Source organism: Pituophis catenifer, unplaced genomic scaffold (genome assembly GCF_029215685.1).
Source record: "Pituophis catenifer annectens isolate HBS135680 unplaced genomic scaffold, rPitCat1.0.hap2 SCAF_3, whole genome shotgun sequence".
NCBI lineage: Eukaryota > Metazoa > Chordata > Lepidosauria > Squamata > Colubridae > Pituophis > Pituophis catenifer.
The window spans coordinates 98319281-98343986 of NW_027256883.1; the positions used below are offsets into that span (position 1 = coordinate 98319281).

A 24706-nucleotide genomic window follows, 5' to 3' on the forward strand; every position below is an offset into this window, starting at 1 on the left:
GTGGGCGGGGTTTCGGCAATATTCAGTTTATAAGACACACAAACATTTTCGCCCCCTTTTGGGAGACAAAAAAGTGCGTCTTATAGTTCGAAAAATACGGTATGTATGGTTTAGAGCTATTTGCTATATTAAAACAACTCTGCTTCTGTTTATCCCTAAACTTCCATAAACCTGTAATTATCAAAATGTCTTTTAATGTTAGTCCAGATAACTTTAGATACTATAGATGGATAGGCAATGACTCTGAAGGACAAAAGGGAGAGCTGCTATTGTGGCAGCATTTAGATAAGCAGGGCTTGAATTCCAGTTGAAGAAAATACCTTGAGGTTGCAAGATTGATGTCAGCCCAACAAGATAGACCTGAGTAAGAAACCAATGCCATATATATAGAGTGATGAAAAGCCTACACACCTTTGTTAAAATGCCAAATTTTTGAAATGTAAAACAATAAGACCAAGATATCACTTCAGATTTTTCCACCTTTCAATTGAAAAACAAATTGAAATATTTTAGAGGGAAAAATAATAACAAGAAACGTACAGTAACAATCACTAAATGAATGGTTGTAAGTCGAGGACTACCTGTAATAGGCATTTTCTGTATAATTTCTTTAGTGTAGAAACTAAAGAATGTTTAAAGAAAGAACTAAGGAAAGGTTATCACTTGATAAAGCAAAAGTGAGAGCTAGTGTGGTGTAATGGTTAAAGCATCAGGTTGGAAATGAAGAGACTGAGTTTTTGTCCTGATTTGGGCATAGAGCCAGCTGGATGACCTTAGACTAGTCACTTCTCATAGACTTAGGAAGGAGACAATGGCAAACCACTTCTGAAAAATCTTGCCACGAGAACTGCAGGGATTGCCAGGACACTGTTTCAAAGGCACCCTTCCCCCCCTCCCCCCACAATCCCAAAGTAAATGGGGTATTTGAAATCAGTTGCTACTTTATCAAGTCTCTTTATCATTGCATTCTGTGTGTTGTTGGGCTAAGGGATCCAGAATAGAAACTGATGCATAGAAGCTATGGTAGGTTGTAGGGGAAGAAAATTATCTTACTGAGATTTCTAAGCTCCTACTGAAATCCTTGAAGCGAATCTATGATAGTGGAAAAATAACAAGCAGAGCTCTGACATTAAAATGTTTGTGTAGAAATGCTTGACTAATTTTAATTTTGATGTCTTAGTCTAACTATCCCTTAGGCTCAGGCTTAGTAACAATTTAAAGTTGTAAAACTTAATTTAAAATTAAAGCCTTTTTTCTTCTCATGCTCTAGGTAGGTGACAATAATTTGAGTAATAATAGGAATTAATATTTTTCAAAGCAAATTAACAAAATATAAGAAATCTTCAAGCTATTTTTCCTCCTTATGATTAATATTAAAATAATGAATTACTCATATCATCCTGACCATCAGTGCTCATCTGATCAGAAGCTCTGAGTTATTTAGATGAACTGCCAGAGGGATGGATTTTCAGAGTGAGGGATTGTTTGCCAAAGGATATCTTGATCTCAGCTCTTTCTTCACTGTCTGGTACATAAACAGCATGTGGTGCCCATGCAGTAGTTGATTTTTACACACTGAACAGAATAATTAATCCATGTACTAGGTAAGCAAAAGCACCCAGTTTCATTATTTTTAAAACATAGTGCCTGCTTACTATGAATTGATGGTACTGTTTCTGTTACAAGGTTTAGAAAGTATAATGCTACTTTTTAACATTTGAGCCTTGAATTGAATGAAACAGTAGGATGGTGGTCATGTATCTGACAAAATCTTGAATAAGATAAGCAAAGGATTTATGAGCATTAGAAACAAACAAGGTGATTCTTAGAAGCCAGCTTGGGTTTCTTAAAAACAGATCGGGACAAACCTTATTGTCATTTTTGATAAAGTAACTAAATTAGTGGACAAGCAAAATGCTGTGGACATAATATACTTAGACTTCAAGCAAGACATTGACAAAGTAGACCACAACCTATTTCATAGTAAGATAGAATAATATGGGATGGACCCGTGATGGTGAACCTATGGCACGCGTGCCACAGGTGACATGTGTAGCCATATTGGTGGGCATGCAAGGTCAGCTCCGATGCGCATGTGTGCGCTGGCTAGCTGATTTTCGGGCCTTCTGGGCCCACCAGAGGTAGGGAAACAGGCTGTTTCCTGCCTCCGGAGGACCTTGAGAGGTGGGTGGGGAAGGGCTGTTTTTCTATCTCTCCAGCCTCCAGAGCCTTTCTAGGAGTCTGGGGAGGGCGAAAACGGCCTTCCCCACCCCCCGGGAGGCCCTCCAGAGGCCAAAAACAGCCTGTTTGCCAACTTCTGGTCCCACCGGAAATGGGACTTCCGGTCCCACTGGAAGTTGGCAAACGGGCCATTTTCGGCCTCTGGAGGGTCTCCAGAGGGCCTTGGGGGTGGTGGTGGGGAAGGCCGTTTTCACCCTCCCCAGACTCCTAGAAAGGCTCTGGAGTCTGGGGAGAGCAAAAAACAGGCCTACCGTGCCATCGCATGCCGGGGTGGGGGGTGTTGCGCGTGCATGCATGGGGGCAGGGCCCATAGAATTATGGGCGTGGGCATACGTGCATGCGACACCCCCCCTCCTGGCACGCAATGGCAAAAAGGTTAGCCATCACTGGGATAGATGGTACTATAACCAGACGGATTTTCAATTTGCTGGCCAATCACACTTACGGATAATCCTTAATGGAACTATATCTACATGGAGGGAAGCATGCAGTGGGATGCCACAGGGTTGGCCTTGGGCCCAGTACTTTTCAGTATCTTCATAAATGATCTAGACAAGGGGATAAAAGAGGAACTCATCAAATTTGCAGATAAAACTGAGCTCAGGAAAATAGCTAATACCTTAGAACAGGGATATCAAACTCTATTTCATTGAGGGCTGCATCAGGGTTGTGTTTGACCTCAGGCTGGGTGGGCCTGGTCTGCTCAATGTCACTCATGTCAGGGGCACCTGTGGTGGCCCGGGCAGGACTGGGGGGATCCATTGTCTCCAGGGGAGAAGGCGAGACCAGGGAGAGTGTCAAACACCTGTCCTCCAGAGGAGCCTCGCCATCCCTCTCAGGCCACACAGAGACCCCTGGACAGTGGTGCAGGTGTCCAGAGCCCTAGGCAGCAGAAGGCCCCAATCTCTCCTGAGAGATTTAAGATTCTTCTTAGTCTCAAAAGATTTCAGGGCATGGAAAAGGAGAAAAACTGGCTGCCCTTCTGCTCCTTCCTCGGCGTTGACTCAGGGACACAACTGTGAAACCCATCCGGAGTCGAGAGGGGACTTTGAGACAGGGACGCGATCATCGCTCTGCATCCTCCTCGGCTTGCAACAAATGGCTTGGGTGGGGCGCAAGAAGGCGAAGCCGGTCGAAGTGGCTGCTGAGCGCAGGGTGTGTGTGTGTCTCCTTGGGACGCAGAGAAGCCAGTTGGGTTTGGATTGCGTGATGCTGAAAAGTTAACCCTCGACTCTACAGATCCCCCCTACCCACCCACCAGCGCCTGGGTAGGGTTGCTGAAAGTAGAGGCGCCTGTAAATTAACGTGCATTCATGTCTGAAGGCTACTCAGAGATCAGGACCGGGGTGCTTATTTGCCGAATCGATTTTTTTGAAGGAAAAGAGAGAGGTGGGTGGAGGGGGGTGAGGGAGGGGGAGAGAGAGAGATTCAGATTCTTCAAGTATCAGTTTTAGTTTAGTCTCAAAAAGATTTCAGGACATGGAAAAGGAGAAACTCCGGCCACCCTTCTGCTCCTTCCCCGGTTTTGTTGGGTCGGGCGGGGGTGCCGCACTGCCTGCGGTTGGGCCCCTTGCCCAACCTCCACCATGTCTGCTGCTGCACCACCAGCTGAGCCAACGATCTCTCTTGAGTAGCCTTCAGACATGAACTGAACCCGCACTGCAGCCGTATGTTAATTTACAGGTGCCTCTACTTTCAGCAACCATATCCAGGCACTGCTGGGTGGGTTGGGCGGATCTGCAGAGTGTCAAGGGTTAACTTTTCAGCACCCCACCATCCCGTGATCCAAACCCAACTGGCTTCTCCGCGTCCCAAGGACACACACACACACCCTGTGCTCAGCAGCCACTTCTACTGGCTTCGCCTTTTTGTGCCCAGCCGAGCCATCTGTTGCAAGCCAAGGAGGACGCGGGGCGGTGATTGCATCCCTGTCTCTAAGTTCCTTCTTGACTCTGGATGGGTTTCGCAGTTGTGTCCCTGAGTCAATGCCGGGGAAGGAGCAGAAGGGCAGCCGGCTGCCCCACCCACTGGTCCTTCTCTGGCATTGGCTCGGCTGGCAGCACAGCAGCAGGCATGGTGGAGATCAGGTGACGGGTCCAACCGCAGGCGGCACGGCACCCCCGCCCAACCCCCGCCACCGAGCCAGGCTCTCCGGCTGCCACAGGGGAAGGTGGCGACGCCCATAGTCCAGGGGACACATGTGACTGGCGGAGCAAGCCAAGAGGCTGCCATGTAGTCACCTGTGCAGGCAGCCCATCCCCCCTGCCCTCACCGCTGCTGGTCTGCCAAAGCCCCGCCAGCCGCACCTCGTCCAGCAGCTCCCAGCGGGAGGAGCACAGGCAGGACGGCGGAGGCTGCGCTTTCGAAGGCCGAAGTGGCCAAGTCAAGACGCTACCGCCACTACCTGTACATACGCCCCCCCCCGTGCCCCGTTTTGGGCCTGGAAAGGCTCCTGCACCAAACTTTGCCAGCACGAACAGTCTGCCACCGCTGCTCCTCCTCCCAGCCTCGAGCTCTGGGCAGCATCCAGCATGGCCATTCATGCCGGCAAAAGTTGATCCAACCCTCTCCAGCCACTTCTTCCAAGGGAGCATGACCACTTCCCAGCTGGTGTGCCTCTTACCACACTCTCCTCTGGTCCTCCTGGGGGCTGCGAGGGGTGAGAGGGCACGTCGGAATCCAGAAGAGGAAAAGGAGCAAAGCTGCCGGCTAGGCTGGGGCTTCTCTGTCTCCCCACCCGAGCAGCCCCAAGCCTCTGGCAGGGAGGGAGAGAAGCCCCAGACCGCTGTTACTGCCGCCGCTGGGGAAGTGGCAGTGAGGGAACCCCTGTTGCCAGGGGTGAGGGGTGGCGGCGGCAAGGTCAGGCAGGCTGGGGCTTCCCTTCTTCCCTGCGGCAGCCCATTTAGATCCCAGGCAGTGCAGCTTCGGGGCCTTTCCTTGCAGTGTCGATGACAAGGTAGGCAGTCAGGTGAGCGGGTGCAGGGGAGCGACCAGGGGAGTGCTCCTGGCTGGCAAGGGGGTGGATGTCCTGGGGCACTCATGTGCATCAGCCAGCTAGTCTTTTGGTTACTGGCACACATGCGTGCGCGACAATCAGCTGGCCGGCTGATCTTTCGGTTTCTGGCACTGCCGCACATGTGAAGGTCAGCAGATCATTGTGCGCACGCACCAGTAACCAGAAGACTAGCTGGCCGATGCGTATGCGTGTGCCAGAAACCCGGAAGAGGAATGGGCGACGCTTTGCATGCCAGGTGAAATGGCTTTGCGTGCCACTTCCAGCACGCGTGCCATAGGTTCACCATCACAGGTCTGTATTGTCCACATGCTTTTAGGAATTTCTTTCTGTTATATGCCTGGGTAACTATGATCAAAATATCTTGGAATCAATGTATTCAATTTAGCTTCATGATTAATAGGCATTTGACAGCTAATTGTTTCTTATTAAATCTGATCCAGAGGCCATCAGCACATTTTGTAGCCTTGAATTTCATACCTTAGATGATGTGCAGATCTTTGATTTATGACCACAATTGAGCCCCAAATTTCTGTTGCTAAGCAAGGCAACAGTTAAGTGAGTTTTGCCCCTTTTATGATCTTTTTTGCCATAGTTATTAACCATATCACTGTAGTTGTTACGTGAATCATGCCATTAAATCAGTCTGGCTTCTCCCATTGTCTTTGCTTATCGAAAGCTGGATGGGAAAGATACAGATGATGATCACATAAGCTCTGGACAATGTAACTGTTATCAATACAGGCAGTTGCCAAGCATCCAAATTTTGATCATCTAACCATGGGGTGGCTGCAATGGTCATATGTGTGCTAAGTCAGTTTTTTCAGTATTGTTGTAATTCTGAATGGTCATTAAACAAATGGTTGTAAGTCAAGAAGTACTTGTAGTACTTCCTGTTATCTGCCTTGAGTCTAATACCCACTATTCATTTTATTTACATAGTGATAGTCTTGTTTTATAGTTTAATGCTCTTGTATATACTGTATCTATAAATTATTTCAAACTACTGAGATTTTGGGGAACTTAAAGGTAAACTGATTTTATTTATTATGTTACAATTAATATTGAACCAATCCAGGGGTGAAATGTAAAATTTATTACTACCGGTTCTGTGGGCGTGGCTTGGTGGGGGTGGGGTAATGTGACTGGGTGGGCATGGCCAACTTTTTTTAAAAAAAACTTGTCAAAGCATTTTTTCTAATGCTTTGAAAAGCCTCTGCCAATCAGGTAACTCAGCTGGGATCGTCAGAGACTTTTCAAAGCATTTTTTTTTACCACCTCTTCGGCCAAGAGGTTGCAGAAAAAAATGCTTTGAAAAGCCTCTGACAATCCCAGTTGAGCCGCAGGATCATCGGAGGCTTTTTTTTTTACTTTTAAAAGCATTTTTTAATCGGAAGAGGTTGTAGAAAAAATGCTTTTAAAAGTAAAAAAAAAAAGCCTCTGATGATCGTGCGGCTCAGCTGGGCATGGGGGGGGAGGCGCAGAGATTTTTACTACAGGTTCTCCGAACCACCCACCGCCATTGCTACCAGATTGGGCGATCCGGGAGCATTTCACCCCTGAACCAATCATAGTTCAAAATGTTATCTTGACATCTTGCCATGTCCAGTTCTTAGGATTTTTTTCTTATAATGAAAAACTCCATATAAGATGGAAGCTTAGTAGGTAATAGTTTTTTTCCGTGTCATAATTTAAGACTATTTAGATGTACTTCTATTGCTTTTTCCCTCTTCCATTTAATGACAACATTTTCATTTTGGTTGTATCTCCCTGCATTTTTCTTAAAACTACTGTATATAAATACTTCATTTATCAGATATCTGCTGCCTTTATTTTACTGTAGTTCACTTTAATAAGCAATTTCTACCTTCTTAGTCTAGTAATTTTCTCCATAGGCTAGTATTTATTTTAGTCAGGAATGGTATCACGGTCTTTTCTCGTAAAACAAAAGTAGTATTGTAAGAATATTAATAAGAGTAAAACATGTGTATCAGCAATTGTGGGTATCATGATGCCTCTAAATGGCACATATGGAACTCCAAAGTGAAACAGTCATTTTTTAAAATGGATGAAATCTTGCGTATTCACCAAATCTTATCATGGTGAAATGTTCTCTCATAAGATCTCTAGACTGAAAACTCATGAGATTTCTGCCCTTTCAGACAGAAACAAAGCAATGTTTTAAATGCCCAGACACAAGATCATACAATGATACAGTTAGAAGGGCCATTCAAGCCATTGAGTCCCATTCCTTATTCAGGGCAGGAATCCTCACCAATGGCTGCCTAGTGTCCATTTAAACAAATCCAGTGAAGGGGAATCCTTCTGGGTAATTAATTCCACTATTGTATTGGAATAATCCCTGACATTCAGTGATAATGTGCCTTCCTATAACTTTAGTCCAGTATTCTGAGTCTTCCTTGTCTGAGAAAGAGAGAGATAGACTTTTTTCTGTATAACATCCTTTCAGACATTTGAAGACTATAATCATAGCTGTCGTTGGTCCTCTCTTGTGAAGACTTAAGATGCTGTTCTGTGATGGACTTTGACTACAGAAAAAGTGGAACTATTATTTCTCATGATTTAGAAGGATATTTCTATTGATGCAACCTAAAATTTCACCATATATGTATACTGCCTAAAGAGATTGTTGACCCTTGTGGAATTCAGCTGTTGAAATTTAAAGAAAAGTTTTATTCCTTATCAGACCTTTTCAGTTCTGTAGCTTTTAGAATTTGACTGTAGCATATAATAGTTGAGGTTAATGCTTTCTGTATAAACATTGCCTGTTCATGCTTTTCCTGTGTAAGAGTTTTTAGAGAAAATGAATCTCCTACAAGCCAATAATTCATATTATTGTCAACACCAACCTTTTTTGTTAACTGGAACATTGCATTCTTTCAATCATAGGCTAAAAACTTAGACTTCCGCCGAAAGTGGGACAAAGATGAATATGAGAAGCTTGCAGAGAAACGACTTACAGAGGAAAGAGAGAAGAAAGATGGTTAGTAGTATGCTGACTATGCAATGCACGGCTCTGTTTCATTAGTAGTTGCTAAATCAGTTTGTAGAATGAAATGCAAAGGACAACATTTCAGAGAGAAGGTTTAGCCGCCCAGAATCACCTTGCAGGGGAGATGGGCGGCATAATAGATAGATAGATAGATAGATAGATAGATAGACAGACAGACAGACAGACAGACAGACAGACAGACACTTCATATTATGTTCTTTTAAAAATGGTAAAAACTTATTTCCTGTTTAATTTACTAATATTCAACAAATTAAGAAGTTAGGTTTATTTGATCTTAGAGTTGGGGGAATTAAAATTAAGTGAAGAACTTTCTTGGGCAATAGAGGAAAAAATATCTACTGACTAAAATGAAGGTTTTATATTTCAAGGGTATATCAAACCATCCTCTCTATCTCTTTGTCTGTCTATCCTCATTAATTTTTTTAATTTATATTTTAGGCAAACCAGTGCAGCCTATCAAGCGTGAGCTTCTGCGGCATCGAGACTACAAAGTGGATCTGGAATCCAAATTGGGAAAAACTATTGTTATTACCAAAACTACTCCTCAGTCTGAGATGGGAGGGTAAGGTGATAAAGATTTTATGTGCTAATGTACTAACATTTGATTAACAGAGAGGTTTAGCAACTAAACTTCCAGTACTCTTTTTCATAATGTATTTGGAAAGAGTGGGCAGGTGATCGAACAAACTGAAATGAATCTGAATCATGCCAAGGTTGATAATAGTAGCATCCCTCCAGATTGTGGATCGTACAATTTGTAGATATTTGAGATGGCTGTTGTTTACTCATTGAAATAAGTACACAGTTTAGGAGAGACATTTGATTCACCCTTTTTTATCAGTAGATTATTTCAGTTAACATAAGAACATAAGCACTGCTTCACTGCTGGGGATGAGTCTGTGTTGTCTGCATCTCAAACTGAAGTGCAAATGGTTCCTGTAGTCTGCAATTTTTTGGAAATCAGTTCATACTCCCACAGCATTCGAAGGGGGTTCATCCCAAAGGGCATAGCTAAATGTCTATGGATGAACCCCCTTTGAATGATATGGGAGTATGAACTGATTTCCAAAAAATTGCAGACTACAGGAACCATTTGCACTTCAGTTTGAGATGCAGACAACACAGACTCATCCCCAGCAGTGAAGGGACACACGGCAGAAAACATCCTGCCAAAAAGCACAGCTCCACACTCCTTTCAGCAGTTGCAAGAAGGCGCCACACCCATTTGCACTACTCAGGTGACCCTGAGGACACAGATAAACCTCCAGGTGGCCTGAATGACTCTCTAAAAGAATACAAATGACCAGTTGTCTTCAAGGAATATAAATCCTTTCATTCCCCACCATTCAGTCAGAGCTGAAGAAGCTTCTTGGATGAGAAGCAAAGCATCTTAAAAAACAAAAAAAACAACAACCCTAAGGAAGTCCAGTTGCATTGGGAAAAAGCACCTTTGGAATATAAAAAAATCCTTTTGTTTATCCTGATTCTCCCTGAATTCATTTTCATTAGACTTTTTCTTATATTTTGGGAAGGGAAAAATAGCTTTTTCTTCTCCACTTTATTATCATGGATAATTTTGTACACATTAATCATGTCTCTTCTCATTTGCCTTTCTAGATTAAAAACCCAAATGTTGCTTTTCTCATAGGAAACTGCTCCAGCCCTTTAATCATCGTAGCCTCCATTATATCTATTTTGAGGTGCAGCAACCAGAACTGCATACAATATGAAGTTGCATCATTGATTTATACTTGAGTGTTATGATACAGCAGATACACACAGTGTCAGCAGCCTCATTTAACTGTTTAACATTATTCCAGGATATTTTTCCTTATCTGTCACTGCAGGCTCTGATCTCATTAGTTTGAATCAATAGTTAGGATTTTTGGCACCAATGTGTATCATTTTACATTTTTTAACCTTGATTGACTTCTGCCATTTTGATGTTCACTCTCCTAATATGAAAAGATCCTTTTGAAATTAACCAGTATTGGTTTAACAACCATATTCACTGGACTTGTTCTGTCTTTTCCTAGATAAAAAGGAACTCATGCAATGTGATAAGTAGCATATAAATTTAATAAAAATAAATAACTGATATTTCAATGGAAGTCAGGATTAATAACTGTAACAAATTAACTGCCCTGCCCTTGAAAGTTTTGGCCACTACAAATTATTTTCATTTGCCTCTGAATAAATATGTCTTAAAATAATATTGAGCCAGTGTTATTCTATAGGCTTTTGCTACCAACATACTTCTGAGTTTGATTCAAAAAGCTGATGTTAACACATGAAGTTGCATATTCCAACATTTTTCTTACATTGTTCTTTTTATACTGTATTATCCCATACACAGCATACTTCTGTACTTCAGCTCAAGCCCTTTTCTTACTGCTAAGTCCAACAAAATTAGATCTATTGCACAAGAGATAAAACTTTTACATAGAGAATCTTCAGATTGTAGAATTAATTTGACCCTAAGATATATCATTCCTCTTCTCTCTACTGGCTTTTCAAGGAAAAGAATAAATGACATATCTTCTTTTTAATCTTCATTTTATAATTGTGATCTTTGTGCTTGAAACATATAAGTAATGTGACTTCCCAGAACTCATAATTGACATCTTCTAGAGCAAAGACAGGTTTTTCAATGGAAAGTGCCTCCTTGGCATATAGAATATGCTTCTAGTAGTGGTTCTTGCTTTTCCCCTTAGTTTTCTTCTGACTACTAGTAGCAGCATGAGAAAGATTCATCTCTGAATTTCAGTTCCTCTGATTTTTTTGTTCCTAATATTTTTTAATGAGTTTCATTTTTACAAAGAGCCATCGAATATATATTCGATGTCCTTTGGTTTTGAAGAAGACATGGTGTTATACAGTTCATCTCTGGATTTGGAGGTGGCTCTCTAGTCCCAGTCTGGAAATGTAGAATCTAGCACATTGAGGGCACTGAAAATCCATTGTTGTAGTAACTGGGTGTTATTCTATAATTTCATGGTTATCTATCAAGTTTGGCAGTGTCTATCTTCAAAATTGATGGAGGTTTCATAGCATAGGGAGTCGTCAGCAGGTTCTGTCAGCAGATGCAGCTTTTAGTTCCCTTAGCTTGATGTCCTAGTGGTGTAGGTTTTCTTTCATGGTGTATTTGTAGCACTTAGCTGGTTGACCTCAAGGTCTCTTCCCAGATTCCAGCACACTAGAACAACTGGATAGGCATAAGGAGGTCATCCATTCTGATAACATATCCCACTCATATAGGCTCTGATAATTGAGATTCAGTAGTTAGTAGTATGCTGACTATGCAATGCACTCAATGGCTGGTGGACTCTGCATGATCCATGACCTCCAGGTTGGAGGTACAACCTTGCCACAAATGCCAAAAATGGAGTAGAGAGCACAGATGTGAAACTTCTTCAGTTATTTGATATGTACAGAATCCATGACTCATGTCCATTTTGTTTATACTCATAACATTATGACATTACTCATGTCGTGGTTATCCAGGAGAAAATGAATAACCACAGCTCTATAGACTTTCAGCTTTGTGCTCGCTCAGGATTGTCATTAACATTGGTCTCAGGTATTGACACTGTGCATTCCCTATTGTCAGTGGATAAGTGTGGCTCAGTAATAACAGATGAGTCGGCCCCGTCCACTGGATATGGAGAGTCAGGTTGCTCAGCCACACGCAGATCCACACGATTGTGATGATAGAGAGTTCCTTCAACGTACACTAGATAGGAGCGTGGTGCCACCTGTTATAAACATATACCCGTTTTCCAACGACCTGTTCGATCTCCAGGCAGTGGTCTCATACGGATTCGTTCCCCAATATTCAATTCTGGCAAATTTCTGGCTGATTTGTCATATCTTGCTTTGAATACTTGTCTCTTAAACTGTAACTTCTCTGGGACACCTTGAATCACAGAGGGCTCAAGCAACTTATTTGCCACTGGTAAGGAGGTCTTTAGTTTCCTTGACATCAGTCTCTGCGCCGGACTACTGTCCATGCCCTCAGCTGGAGTATTTCTCCAATGTAGAATGGCCTTCCACGGGTCTTTACCATCAAATTCTTAACAATTTTCACAGCTGATTCAGCTTTGCCATTAGCTTGTGGTTAATGTGGTGAGGAAGTCACATGCTCAAACTCCCACTCCACGGCAAATTTCCTAAATTGAAGACGTGCAAACTGAGAGCCATTATCAGAGATCACTTTATCTCGTTGGCCATGACGTGCGCTTTGAACCTTGCATCTCCTAATAGTAGTGTCAGGTTCCAAGTAACACCCTCAACAAAAGACTTCGAGGCTTGAAGTTCCTGAAAGTTCCATTTTATTAGAGATGTCATATTGGGACATGTGGGAAAACCTGAATCTGAAAGCTTCCAGGTTTTCCCCACCCACAGGAAAGTCCCTGCCCAGCACCCACATGTCCATCACATGGTCCAATCAAAGCACCATCCCAACTGGAGATGTTTCCCAGTTCCAGCCCTCCAGGTGCAGGGCAAGATGTCCTTAACTCTGAGAAAGGGATGTTCCATACAGTCCCCCCCCTCCCAATTTCCCGCACTAAATGTGGCAGGCCTGAAGGCCCAATGTAAAAGATGGCTTCCAGGCCTGACAGCCCCCCCCCATCAGAAGATTGTGTCCTGCAAAGAAAGTAATACAGGACTAACCACCTCTCCTCCCCCCAGGAGGTTCCTTTGGCTTAGGGCATTTATCATGGAATTGTTTTACTAGCCTGTCTGCTTTCACATCCCAGCTCTTAACCCAAGTAGCTTTAGACAAAGGATACCCCTTCCAATGTACTAGATATTGCAATCGACCCCTATACAATCTAGAGCAGTGGTTCTCAACCTGTGGGTCGCGACCCCTTTGGGGGTCAAACAATCCTTTCACGGGTTGCCTAAGACAATCGGAAAACACATATTTTCAATAGTCTTAGGAATAATTTTATGGTTGGGGGGTCACCACAACATGAGGAACTGTATTAAAGGGTCATGGCATTAGGAAGGTTGAGAACCACTGATCTAGAATCTAAAATCTTTTTTACTTCGTAATGGGTTTCCCCTTGCATCATCATAGGCTTGTGGGGTGGTTGAGCCTGAGGTCTTAATCTGGACCCTATGGCTGGCTTAAGCAGACTGCAGTGAAAAATGGGATGCACATTCCCTAGAATGCGTTAAGATTAAGTTGAACTGTCACTGGGTTAATTACTTTCACTATTGGGTATGGACTGAAAAATTTAGGTCCCAGCTTCTTACTAGGCAGCTTTAGTCTTATGTATTTGGTTGATAGATAAACCTGATCTCCCACATGGAAGGGAGGCTGAAGAGATCGGTGTTTTATCTGCTTGTTTTTTATATGCCTCAGTGGCCTCCGCTAGCACTTTTTTAGTGTTCTCCCAGCCCTTTCTCAGTAACTCCATCCACTCAGTCAGGGTCATGGAAGAGGGGGGTTCCCTGGGCAGTTTGGGCATGGATACAAAATCCGTGCCACTGGTGACCTGGAAAGGGGTTCATCCAGTGCTGCTGTGCACGGCCTTGTTGTAAGCCACTTCTGCAAATGGCAGGAGGTCCGTCCAGTTCTCTTCTTGGTAATCCAGATAGAATCTTATATATTGTTCCACTATTGCATTCGCAACAGCTCCGTTCATACTCGATGGAAAGCCGAGCTAAGTCCTTATGTGGATCTGGCTGATCTCAGGAACTCTCTCCAAAACTTAGCCATGAATTGGATTCCTCAGTTTGAGAACTGGCAGGGTATTCCGTGCAGCTGGTAAATCTGTTTGATGAACATCTTCACCAGTTTTTTCACTGATGGCAATCCAGAACAGGCTGTGAAGTGGGCTTCCTTTGAAAATAAGTTGATTACTGTACAAATGACTGTATTTCCCCCCACTCTCTGCGAATTCGACTATAAAGTCCATTGCAATCTCCTCCCAGGGTCGGCTGGGGCTGGCTACTTGCTGGAGGAGCCCAGGAGGTTTCCCTGGTCTCATTTTCATGGCAGCACAGGTGGCACAGCTTTTCACGTAGTCTTCCACATCAGCTTTCATTTTTGGCCACCAAAACTGCTTCCTGGCCAAATATAGGGTTTTTAAGAATCCGAAATGGCCAGTCAGTCTGGAATTGTGGCCGCGCTGTAGTACTTCCAGTCTCAAGTTGGTGGGAACATATAGTTTCAAACCCTTCTAAGCCAGTCCATCTCATGGTCAGGATTTCCCTTTTTATGAACCACAGATCGACTGGGAGCACTGCTTTCAGAGCTGATGTCAGCTTGTCCTGGCTGGGATCGGGTTGTCATCTGGTTTGGCCCCTGGTGGTGACTTGTGCAGCTGATTGCAAGGGGGGAATGATGGGGTGGACGGCTTCTTTCCTGTGGCTATCAAATTGGGATTTTCTTGAAAGGGCATCAGCTAGTAGATTCTTTCCCGCTGGGAAGTGCTTCAGCTCGAATTTAAACCACTGGAAGTACTTTGCCTAGCGGATTTGTTTGGGGGATAGTTTCCTGGGTTTTTTTTTTTAGAGCTTTGAGATTTTTATGATCAGTCCAGACCTCGAAGGGCACTGTACCCCCTTCTAGGAAATGCGTCCAGGAGAAGAGAGCCAAGTGGGTCTCAGTGAGCTTTTTGGACACGTAGGCACAGGGCAGGAGCTGTCCTTGTGGGTCCTTCTGTAGGAGCAGGGCTGCCACAGCTACGTCGCTGCTGTCTACTTGGATGATGAACTGTCATTCTGGGTCTGGATGCTGGAGGATCGGCTCTTCGGCAAAGAGCCGTTTTAATTTTTCAAAGACTCTTTGACAGTCCATTGACCAGGCAAGTGGTTGGTTCGGCTGTGGTGCCACAGGAGGAGGGCCCATTTTTAACAGTTCTGTTAGGGGCAGGGCGACTTCTGCGAAGGCTGGGATAAATTGTTTGTAGAAGTTTACGAATCCCAGGAAGCTTTGAAGCTGTTTGTGGGTGCGTCAGAGCTTCCAGTCTAGCACCGCTTTCACTTTTCCTGGGTCCATCTCCATCCCTCCGCTGGATATTCGGTAGCCTAGATAATCTAGGGAGGTTTGATGGAATTTGCATTTTGACAGCTTCATGTAGAGTTTTGCAGCAAGGAGTTTTTTCAGCACTTGCCACACGTTTTACATGCTCTTCGAGAGTTTAGCTGAATATGAGAATGTCATCCAAGTAACTAGGACCCCTTTGTATAGGTGCTCATGCAGTACTTCATTAATTAATTGCATGAAGACTGCTGTTGCTCCCTGCAGGCCAAACGGCAGGACTTTGAATTGGAAGCTGCCAAGCGGGCAGTTAAAGGCTGTCTTCCACTCATCTCCTTCTCTGATTCTTATGCAATAGTAGACTTCCTTCAAGTCCAGTTTGGTGAACATCTTGCCCTTGGCTAAGTGGCTTATCATGTCCTTCATGAGGGAGAGCAGGTAGGTGTTCTCCACACACATGGCATTAATACTACAAAAATCAATGCAAAGCCTCACTCCCCATTTTTTTTTTCTTTAAATAGTACTGGGGCTGCGGTAAATCCAGTACTCTGGATTTTGCGGGTTGGATGAAGCCCCACGCTAGGTTAGCATCGATGTATTTTCTCAGCTCTTCCATCTACTTAGGAATCATGGAGTACAACTTTGCCTTGGATAGCTTGGCTCCTGGCACTAAATCGATAGCCAATCTGTTGCACAGTGAGAGGGGAGGAAGTTGCAATCTTCCTCGCTAAAGACTCCCGATAGGTCTCGGTACTCTTTTGGCACCTGCAGGCTGCTGGGCAGTCAGGGCCGGATTTTCCTATAGGCTAACTAGGCTTCAGCCTAGGGCCTCAAGATCAAGAGGGGCCTACACAGTGGTGGGATTCTGGGGGTTCTAGGGGGTTCGGCCGAGCCCTTTGTTAAATTGCTGGCTCGCCCGCCCCTCGCCTCCCACCCGCGCGGCGCCAGCCTACCGTAGCCAGGGGTGGGCAATTGTGGCTCTTTTACAACCTATGGACTTCAACTTCCAGAATTCCTGAGACAGCTTGGCTGTCTGAGGAATTCTGGGAGTTGAAGGCCACAGGTTGTAAAAGAGCCACAATTGCCCACCCCTTCCCTAGCCTGAGTTCCGCTGCCTGGGATCCACGTGGTTCCCCACCGGCTCCGGACGCAAGAGAGCAGGATGGAGAAAGCCGCTTCCACGCCTTCACTCACCCTCACTCTCTGCTCTGTTGGATCGTCGGCCGTTCGGTTACCCCGCCCACTCCCCATCTATTGCTGCCTCCGATGGCTAGAGGAAAAAAAAACTTCAAATTCTTGCCGCGAGGCTTCAAAGGGCCGCCCTAGAGCCAGTGCTGCAGCCGAACCCTTTGTTAAATTGCTGGCTTGCCCCGCCCCTCCGCATCACTATTTATTGCCAATAAATAGTGGTGGGCGAGGGGCGGGGGAGCCAGCAATTTAACAAAGGGTTCGGTGTTTTTTTTTGTAATTTTATTGGCCCCTGGAGCTTCAGCATAGGCTAATTAGCCCTTGCTTAGATCGGCTCCCGACCCCCAGCTGATTTGCTCTCAGCTGTTTTGCTCACGGATCTGCTCCTTGCTTGCAAAGAGTGCTGATTTCTCCCCCCCCAGCTATACTGAAAAACGAAAGAGAAAGTAAAGCAGGCTGTTGGCTTTGCACGTTGGAAAATTAGGCAGGCAGATTTCTTTTTCCTCACCAAAAAAGGTAGGTGCAAACAACAGGAAATTTAGGGAAAAAGAGGAGATTTTAAAACACAAAAGAAAAAAAGCTCTATTTAACTAGGGAATTGTAATAATTGAGATACTATTAATTGTATATTTCTGAAAGCAGAAATGGTTAAATTGTGGTTTGGAGGAATATATGGGGGAAATTATTTGGTTTATTATTATTGGTAAATATAATTAATTGATTTGTAAGAAATTGGATTGCATGGAAATAATTGGAATATTCATGTTCATATTGATTAATATACAAAAAAGGTAGTTATATAACTAATTGATTTATATTAAAATGTTGAATTCATATTAAACAACTGTAATATTACATAATTAACCAATGTGAGGATGGATATAAAAATAGATGACAATGGGAAGGGGTATAATATAGAATAGAAGGGAAAAATTGAATTTGATTAAGATTAGAGATGAGGATGAAGGGTAATATTGGTTTTTTACAAAAATAGATGAGGAATAAATATGGCAAAAAGGAAATATAGAAATTGTAAATTTAATTGAAATGACTAAACACTGTTTAAATTTGTGAACCGGCCAAATACTCTGTTCAAAGAAAATACATTGTATGTTTGTATGTGTGTTTCTAATTATTGCTAGTTATTCATATTTGTTCTCTTTTATTCTTTAAAGTTTAACAATTCATTCTTTATCTTAATATCTTTATATTTGTTTGGGGTTGGCTTTCTTCCCTTTCATCTTTTTTATTGTACAGCAATCTCTCTTTTCTTTCCTTCTTACTTTCTCTTCCTCCCCCTCTTCTTCTCCTCCCTACTTCCTCTTCCTTTCTCCTTTTCCTCCTCTCTTCCTCCCTCTCTCTCCTACTCTAATTTCCCTTCCCTTCCTTCATCCCTCTCTATTGCTGTATCCTTTTATGCATATGAACTACTCAGAGGGCTGAAAAAGTTATTTCTGACTGGTCCTCGCACTTTTGATCAGTCCTCGAACTTACGACTGTCCTCACATTTTACATTTTTGCCCTATCTTGTCACCATGGTGAAGAGAAGCAGTTGTGAAATGAGTGACATGGTTGTTAAGAAAGCTGCACGGGCATAAATGTGAGGATGGTCATAAGTGTGAGGACCGGTCAAAAGTGCGAGGCCCAGTCAGAAATGACTTTTTTCAGCCCTCTGGGTAGTCCTTTTGTGCATATGGACTACTCAGAGGGCTGAAAAAGTTATTTTTGACTGGTCCTCGCACTTTTGACCAGTCCTCGAACTTACGACTGTCCTCACATTTTACGTTTTTGCCCTATCTTGTCACCATGGTGAAGAAAAGCAGTTGTGAAATGAGTGACATGGTTGTTAAGAAAGCTGCACGGGCATAAATGTGAGGATGGTCATAAGTGTGAGGACCGGTCAAAAGTGCGAGGCCCAGTCAGAAATGACTTTTTTCAGCCCTCTGAAAAAAGTCTATGCACATAGCCACGCCCACCCGGTCACATGACGAGCTACCCACGCCTACACAGTCACGTGACCAGCTAGCCACGCCCACCCAGTCACATGATTGCCAAGCCACACCTCCAACTAAGCCACGCCCACAGAACCTGTTGTTAAAAAATTGAATCCCACCACTGGTGAAAGGGCCTCAAGTGGAATAGCCTAGGGCCTCTTTCAATCTAAATCCGGCCCTGTGGGCAGTCCATCTGTGGCGGGGACTGTGGCTTTGGGCACGCTGGTGTTGTTGGGGTCTGTGGCATTTTGGCCTCACTCTGGCTTTACTGGTGGTAGTGGTCCGATGCCTAAATTTAGCTTTCTATAGCCGTCCTCCCAGGTGATGGTCGGGCCCCATTTGTCTAGCCACACGAGCCCTAATATGATTGATTCAGTCATTTTTGGAGCTATTTATTTTATTTATTTATTTTATTCGGCTTATATGCCGCCCTATCTCACAATGGACTCAGGGCGGCTCACAATAATAAAACAGAAGCCACAATATAAAATAAAGACCAAAATCTAAAAAAATTAAAATTAACCCTTAAAACCAATTAAAACCCTATGACGAATTGGATAAGTTCTTTGTGATGGACCATTTCTAGTCTGACAGGTTCCATGACTAGTGTGGCAGGGGCTCCGCCGATGAGTGTCCCATCGACCTACTCAAAGCGGATGGGGCGCGCTAGGGGTTTCATCCAAATGCCTAGCTGCTTGACTATGGGAGGCTGATTAGGCATCTGGTGCAGCCAGTGTGTATGATGGCTTCTACTTCCCCTTGGGCCCCCGTTTCTGGCACTACTATTTTGGTTTTGATAGTGAAGGGGTGGATGGCTTCACTTACCATCAGGTCGTCGTCACCGCTGCTTCTTCCTCGGGCGGAGCTAGGAGCGGCTTCTCTGGCTGGAGTTCCCTCGACTTTGTTGGGAAAGAGTGGAGCCTCCACAGCCTGCTTGGCGATTCTTCCCTTGTCTGGTGGTTTCTGCGGGGTCCTCCTTGCCCAGAGTATGGCTAGAGTCTGGGCCTGGGGGACAGGGACTGGAGCCAAGCATTTAGAAGCCTGATGCCCATGTTGACCACACCGGTAGCATTTGATAGTCCCAGACGGTGTGGGTGGTGGTGCGTCGGGGGGCTTGGCTGGGGATTGGCAACCTAGGGGTCTTCTCTCTGGTTTCTCTGTAGTTGGCTTTCTGTGGGGGTGGATTTGCAGATCCATGGCAATGGCTGTGGATGTCTGAATTATAGCTTGAAGAAAAGCCAGCCAGAGCTAGGTGGTCGCTGGGCGTGGGAAGGATGGATCCTTCAGAGGGAATCCCCTTGGGGGGTGACAGTTACCAGACGCTGGCGGGGAGAGGCAGCTTGGCAGGAAGAAGACAAAGAAGACCTCCTGCTGACTCAAGCCTTACAACTTCTGAAAGGGGCTTTTGAACGTTGGAAAGCCCATGAAAGGTATGCATTGCCGGCCCAGAGAGAGACTGAACACCCGGGGGGGAGCAGCGGCTGCAGCGAGCGCAGGAGGGGTTCCCAGGGTTCAGCCAGAGAGAGAACAAGCTGCTGGGGTTCAAGCTGCAGCTGCAGCCCAGGGCCCCCCTGGGAGGGGGGGCTGCAGGAATAGGGAGGCATCAAATTCCAAAGGTTCCTCCGCTTAACATAAAATACGGAAGGGACTCCAAGGGATTGGCATTCTTCCTGTCCCAAGTATGGAACCACATGGAGGAGTATGGGGAGGATTTCCCATCACTTGCTGCGCATGTGAGATGCGTCACTATGGCCCTGGAGGGAACTGCTGCTGACTGGTGGGTGGGCCTATAATGAGAATTCTCTCCTGCTGAGGAATTATGACCAGTTCATGATGGAACTAAGAGGGCGCTTTGCAGATCCCCTGGCTGAGCGGAAGGCCAGAATCAGGATGAAGTCGATAACTCAAGGGTGGAGATCGGTGGCTGAATACACCCAGGAGTTTTGTGAGCTGGTGCGCCAAATGAGGGGGTGGTCCCAGGAAGCCCTGATGGAATGTTACAAGGATGGCCTCAATGAGGATGTTCACAGGGCATGCTGCTCGCGTGGGGGTCCCCGAAACTTGCAACACTGGTACGTGATGGCAGCTGATGTGAAAATTGACCTGATCAGGGATCGCTACCGGGGGAGAAGGCATGTCTGGAACAAGCCGTCCCCTGCCCCACAGAAAGAAGGCCCTAGAGCAGTGGTTCTCAACCTTCCTAATGCTGCGACCCTTTAATACAGTTCCTCATGTTGTGGTGACCCCCAACTAGGGGTGGGTTCTAAATTTTTTTACTACCGGTTCTGCGGGCGTGGCTTATTTTGTGGGCGTGGCTTGGAGGTCATGTGACTGGGTGGGCGTGGCTAGCTGGTCATGTGACCGGATGGCCATGGCTATGTGTATAGGGACTACTCAGAGGGCTGAAAAAAGTCATTTCTGACAGGTCCTTGCACTTTTGACTGGTCCTCACACTTATGACCATCCTCACATTTATGCCCGTGCAGCATTCTTAACAACCGTGTCACTCATTTCACAACTGCTTCTCTTCACCATGGTGACAAGATAGGGCAAAAACGTAAAATGTGAGGACAGTCGTAAGTTCGAGGACTGGTCAAAAGTGCGAGGACCAGTCAAAAATAACTTTTTCAGCCCTCTGAGTAGTCCATATGCACAAAAGGACTACCCAGAGGGCTGAAAAAAATGATTTCTGACTGGTCCTCGCACTTTTGACCGGTCTTCGCACTTATGACTGGTCATCATTTATGCCCATTGTAGCATTCTTAACAACCATGTCACTCATTTCACAACTGCTTCTCTTCACCATGGTGACAAGATAGGGCAAAAATGTAAAATGTGAGGACAGTCGTAAGTTCGAGGACTGGTCAAAAATGCGAGGACCAGTCAGAAATAACTTTTTCAGCCCTCTGAGTAGTTCATATGCATAAAAGGATACAGCAATAGAGAGGGATGAAGGAAGGGAAGGGAAATTAGAGTAGGAGGGAGGGTAAGAGAGGGAGGAAGAGAGGAGGAGAAGGAGAAAGGAAGAGGAAGTAGGGAGGAGAAGAAGAGGGGGAGGAAGAGAAAGTAAGAAGGAAAGAAAAGAGAGAGGTGGTAGGTTTGAGGAGAAAGATTGCTGTACAATAAAAAAGATGAAAGGGAAGAAAGCCAACCCCAAACAAATATAAAGATATTAAGATAAAGAACGAATTGTTAAACTTTAAAGAATAAAAGAGAACAAATATGAATAAATAACAATAATTAGAAACACACATACAAACATACAATGTATTTTCTTTGAATAGAGTATTTGGCCGTTTCACAAATTTAAACAGTGTTTAGTCATTTCAATTAAATTTACAATTTCTATATTTCCTTTTTGCCATATTTATTCCTCATCTATTTTTGTAAAAAACCAATATTACCCTTCATCCTCATCTCTAATCTTAATCAAATTCAATTTTTCCCTTCTATTCTATGTTATACCCCTTCCCATTGTCATATAATTTTATATCCATCCTCACATTGGTTAATTATGTAATATTAGTTGTTTAATATAAATTCAACTTTTTAATATAAATCAATTAGTTATATAACTATCTTTTTTGTATATTAATCAATATGAACATGAATATTCCAATTATTTCCATGCAATCCAATTTCTTACAAATCAATTAATTATATTTACCAATAATAATAAACCAAATAATTTCCCCCATATATTCCTCCAAACCACAATTTAACCATTTCTGCTTTCAGAAATATACAATTAATAGTATCTCAATTATTACAATTCCCTAGTTAAATAGAGTTTTTTTTTCTTTTGTGTTTTAAAATCTTGAACTCTCCTCTTTTTCCCTAAATTTCCCATTGTTTGCACCTACCTTTCAGGTACAATCCCCAGTAAAAAAATCTCTGGTTTAAAGTCTATGTGTTTTTGTGTCATTTTTTCCACCCATGTGGATTTTAGTCCAGTATCTTTTAGCTTCTGTACACGTCCACCACATATGAGGACCCAGTTTGTGGGGGCAATAAGCTGACTTTGTATAAATATACTAAAGTATGAAGGCTATTGCTTAACGCATTGTAAGCCGCCCTGAGTCTCCAGAGAAGGGCGGCATATAAATCAAATTAAAATATATATATACATATATATATATATAGTAATATGAACCTGTTATCTGATAACATTTCCAACATTTTTCTGATTTATTCTTGAACATTCTAGCAATTCTTGTCAGGGGTAAGTGCCACCTGTAAAACATCTTATAGAAATTTTCTTTATATGCAGTTGACATTGTCATTTTGCGACCACAGTTTTTGCCATTTCTCTAAGTCAATTCCATGTCCAAAATTTTTCCCCCAAGCAATCATTGTTTCTTTAACTTGTTCATCCTCCAATTTAACCTCTAGTAGATATCCATACAGTTTTTTAATTATGTTTTCATAAGTACCTGTTAAAATTTTATCTAAACTAGTTAAATTGTTATAGAAACCTTCTGTTTTATAACCTTTATCATGTCTAGACTGTATTTGCAAATAAGAAAACCAATTCATCTTTATACCTTGTACTTCTAACTCTTACAAAGATTTAAGTTCACCCTTTTCGTTCAGTAATTCACTATATCTAACAATTTGTTCCTTTCTAAATGTTATTGAATATGAGAATGCTTCAATAGTTGATAACCAGACCGGAATTTTTAAATAATATTGTTTTTTTACCTTCTCCCAGTTTAATAGCAAAGCCTCTCATATGAAATGTCTTCTAAAATACCCTTGTGTTTTTGTTTCCTTGTACCATAAAAAGGCATGCCAACCCAGTAACAAATCATGTCCTTCTAAAGTCAATAATCTGGCATTTCTTAGCGTTATCCATTCCTTAACCCACATCAAACTTGTTGCTTGATAATATAGTTCCCAATTAGGCAAGCCAAAGCCTCCTCGTATTCTGGCATCTTGCAACAACTTTAGTTTTATCCTCGCTTTTTTCCCCTGCCAAATGTATTTCAGCACTATTTTATTAAAATCTTCAAAATAATCTTTCCCCAATCTGATTGGAATTGTCTGGAACGAGACTTCCGGTTGAGGCGTGGATCGAGGCGACATGAGGAAGGAGAGCTCCATATCCCGTGTCGAATTTCCAGTGTTACGGTGCCTGTTACGGGAAAAATTGGTCTTGGGTAGACCAATAGAGAGAGGGTGACTTAGGCGAAGCTGGTGAGGAGAGGTGCGGTCTCCCGCCGTGCTAAGAAGAACCCTTATTTCGAACACGGAAGAAGACGGCCGATATGGCCGACCCAGAGATCTAACGCTCCAAACGCTAAATCGGGAAGCAAAAGAGTGAGTACGGGGTGAAGATTGGCGGTGCGAGCAGGAGATTAAACGTTAGAAATAGTGCTATAGACAATAACTGCAAGGAGTTGACAACCTAGAGTCCGGAGAAGCAGCGGGAGGAAAGGGAGACTCGGAAAGGTGCAGACGGCAAACAGCGAGGAGAGCGAAAGTGACACCGCGAAACCTGTCCTGCTAGATACATATAGAGGAATAGAAAAGGACGTTTGAAAGAACGTGCGATTTGAAGCTGGGAGAAGAGAAGCAATTTGAAGCAGGACGTTGGCTTTCCTTTTAATAAAGCTGCACAGACAGAGAAGGACAACATAGGCAGTAATAAAAAGAGAAAAAATAAAAGTTGCAGGACTAAGATCGCCATTTTGGACAGTGAGGGTGAAAGACTTTGAATTACGTGTTTGGCTCCTGCTTCCTTCTGATTTTATAAAGAGGACTCTATCTCAATTGGATATATAACGGTTGGTGTTGGAGAGTTACCAGAGGAGGACTAGTGTTAATTACAGTGGAATATTGCATTGGTTAATTCGTGGGAAAGAAAAAAAAAATTCTTGTACTCTTATATTTAACTCTTATATTTAATTTATATATAATAACTACCTATATATATATTTACACAATAATTACTATTATTTAATAAATGTTTAACAACTTATTTATTCAACTATTTAAGATTTATGATAATTACAAATTAGTATTAATTATTGATTAAACATTAACTATAAGATAATCAATTTAAACTTTAATCAACTGATATACATAATTGTTTAGTACTGTTTATATGTTATAATATTTTGTCTGCCTTTTTATACATGTTTTGATTAAGATTTTATCAATACTAAGCCAGTTAGTAAATCAATTAATTAACACTTAATATTATTTATAAGGACTTTTACTAAGATCAAGATTAAGATATA

The 24706-nt window shown here is 43.3% G+C and overlaps 1 protein-coding gene across 2 annotated transcripts in view; it reads left to right on the forward strand.

Moving 5' to 3' along the window:
• ZMAT2 (zinc finger matrin-type 2) overlaps nt 1–24706 on the forward strand; it is a 149700-nt gene that overhangs the window by 34452 nt on the left and 90542 nt on the right. For both annotated transcript variants that reach the window (XM_070940841.1, XM_070940840.1), the window contains exons 2-3: nt 8165–8258; nt 8727–8850. In XM_070940841.1, coding sequence (XP_070796942.1) covers nt 8165–8258; nt 8727–8850 — 218 coding nt within the window. The remainder of the gene's footprint in view (nt 1–8164; nt 8259–8726; nt 8851–24706) is intronic.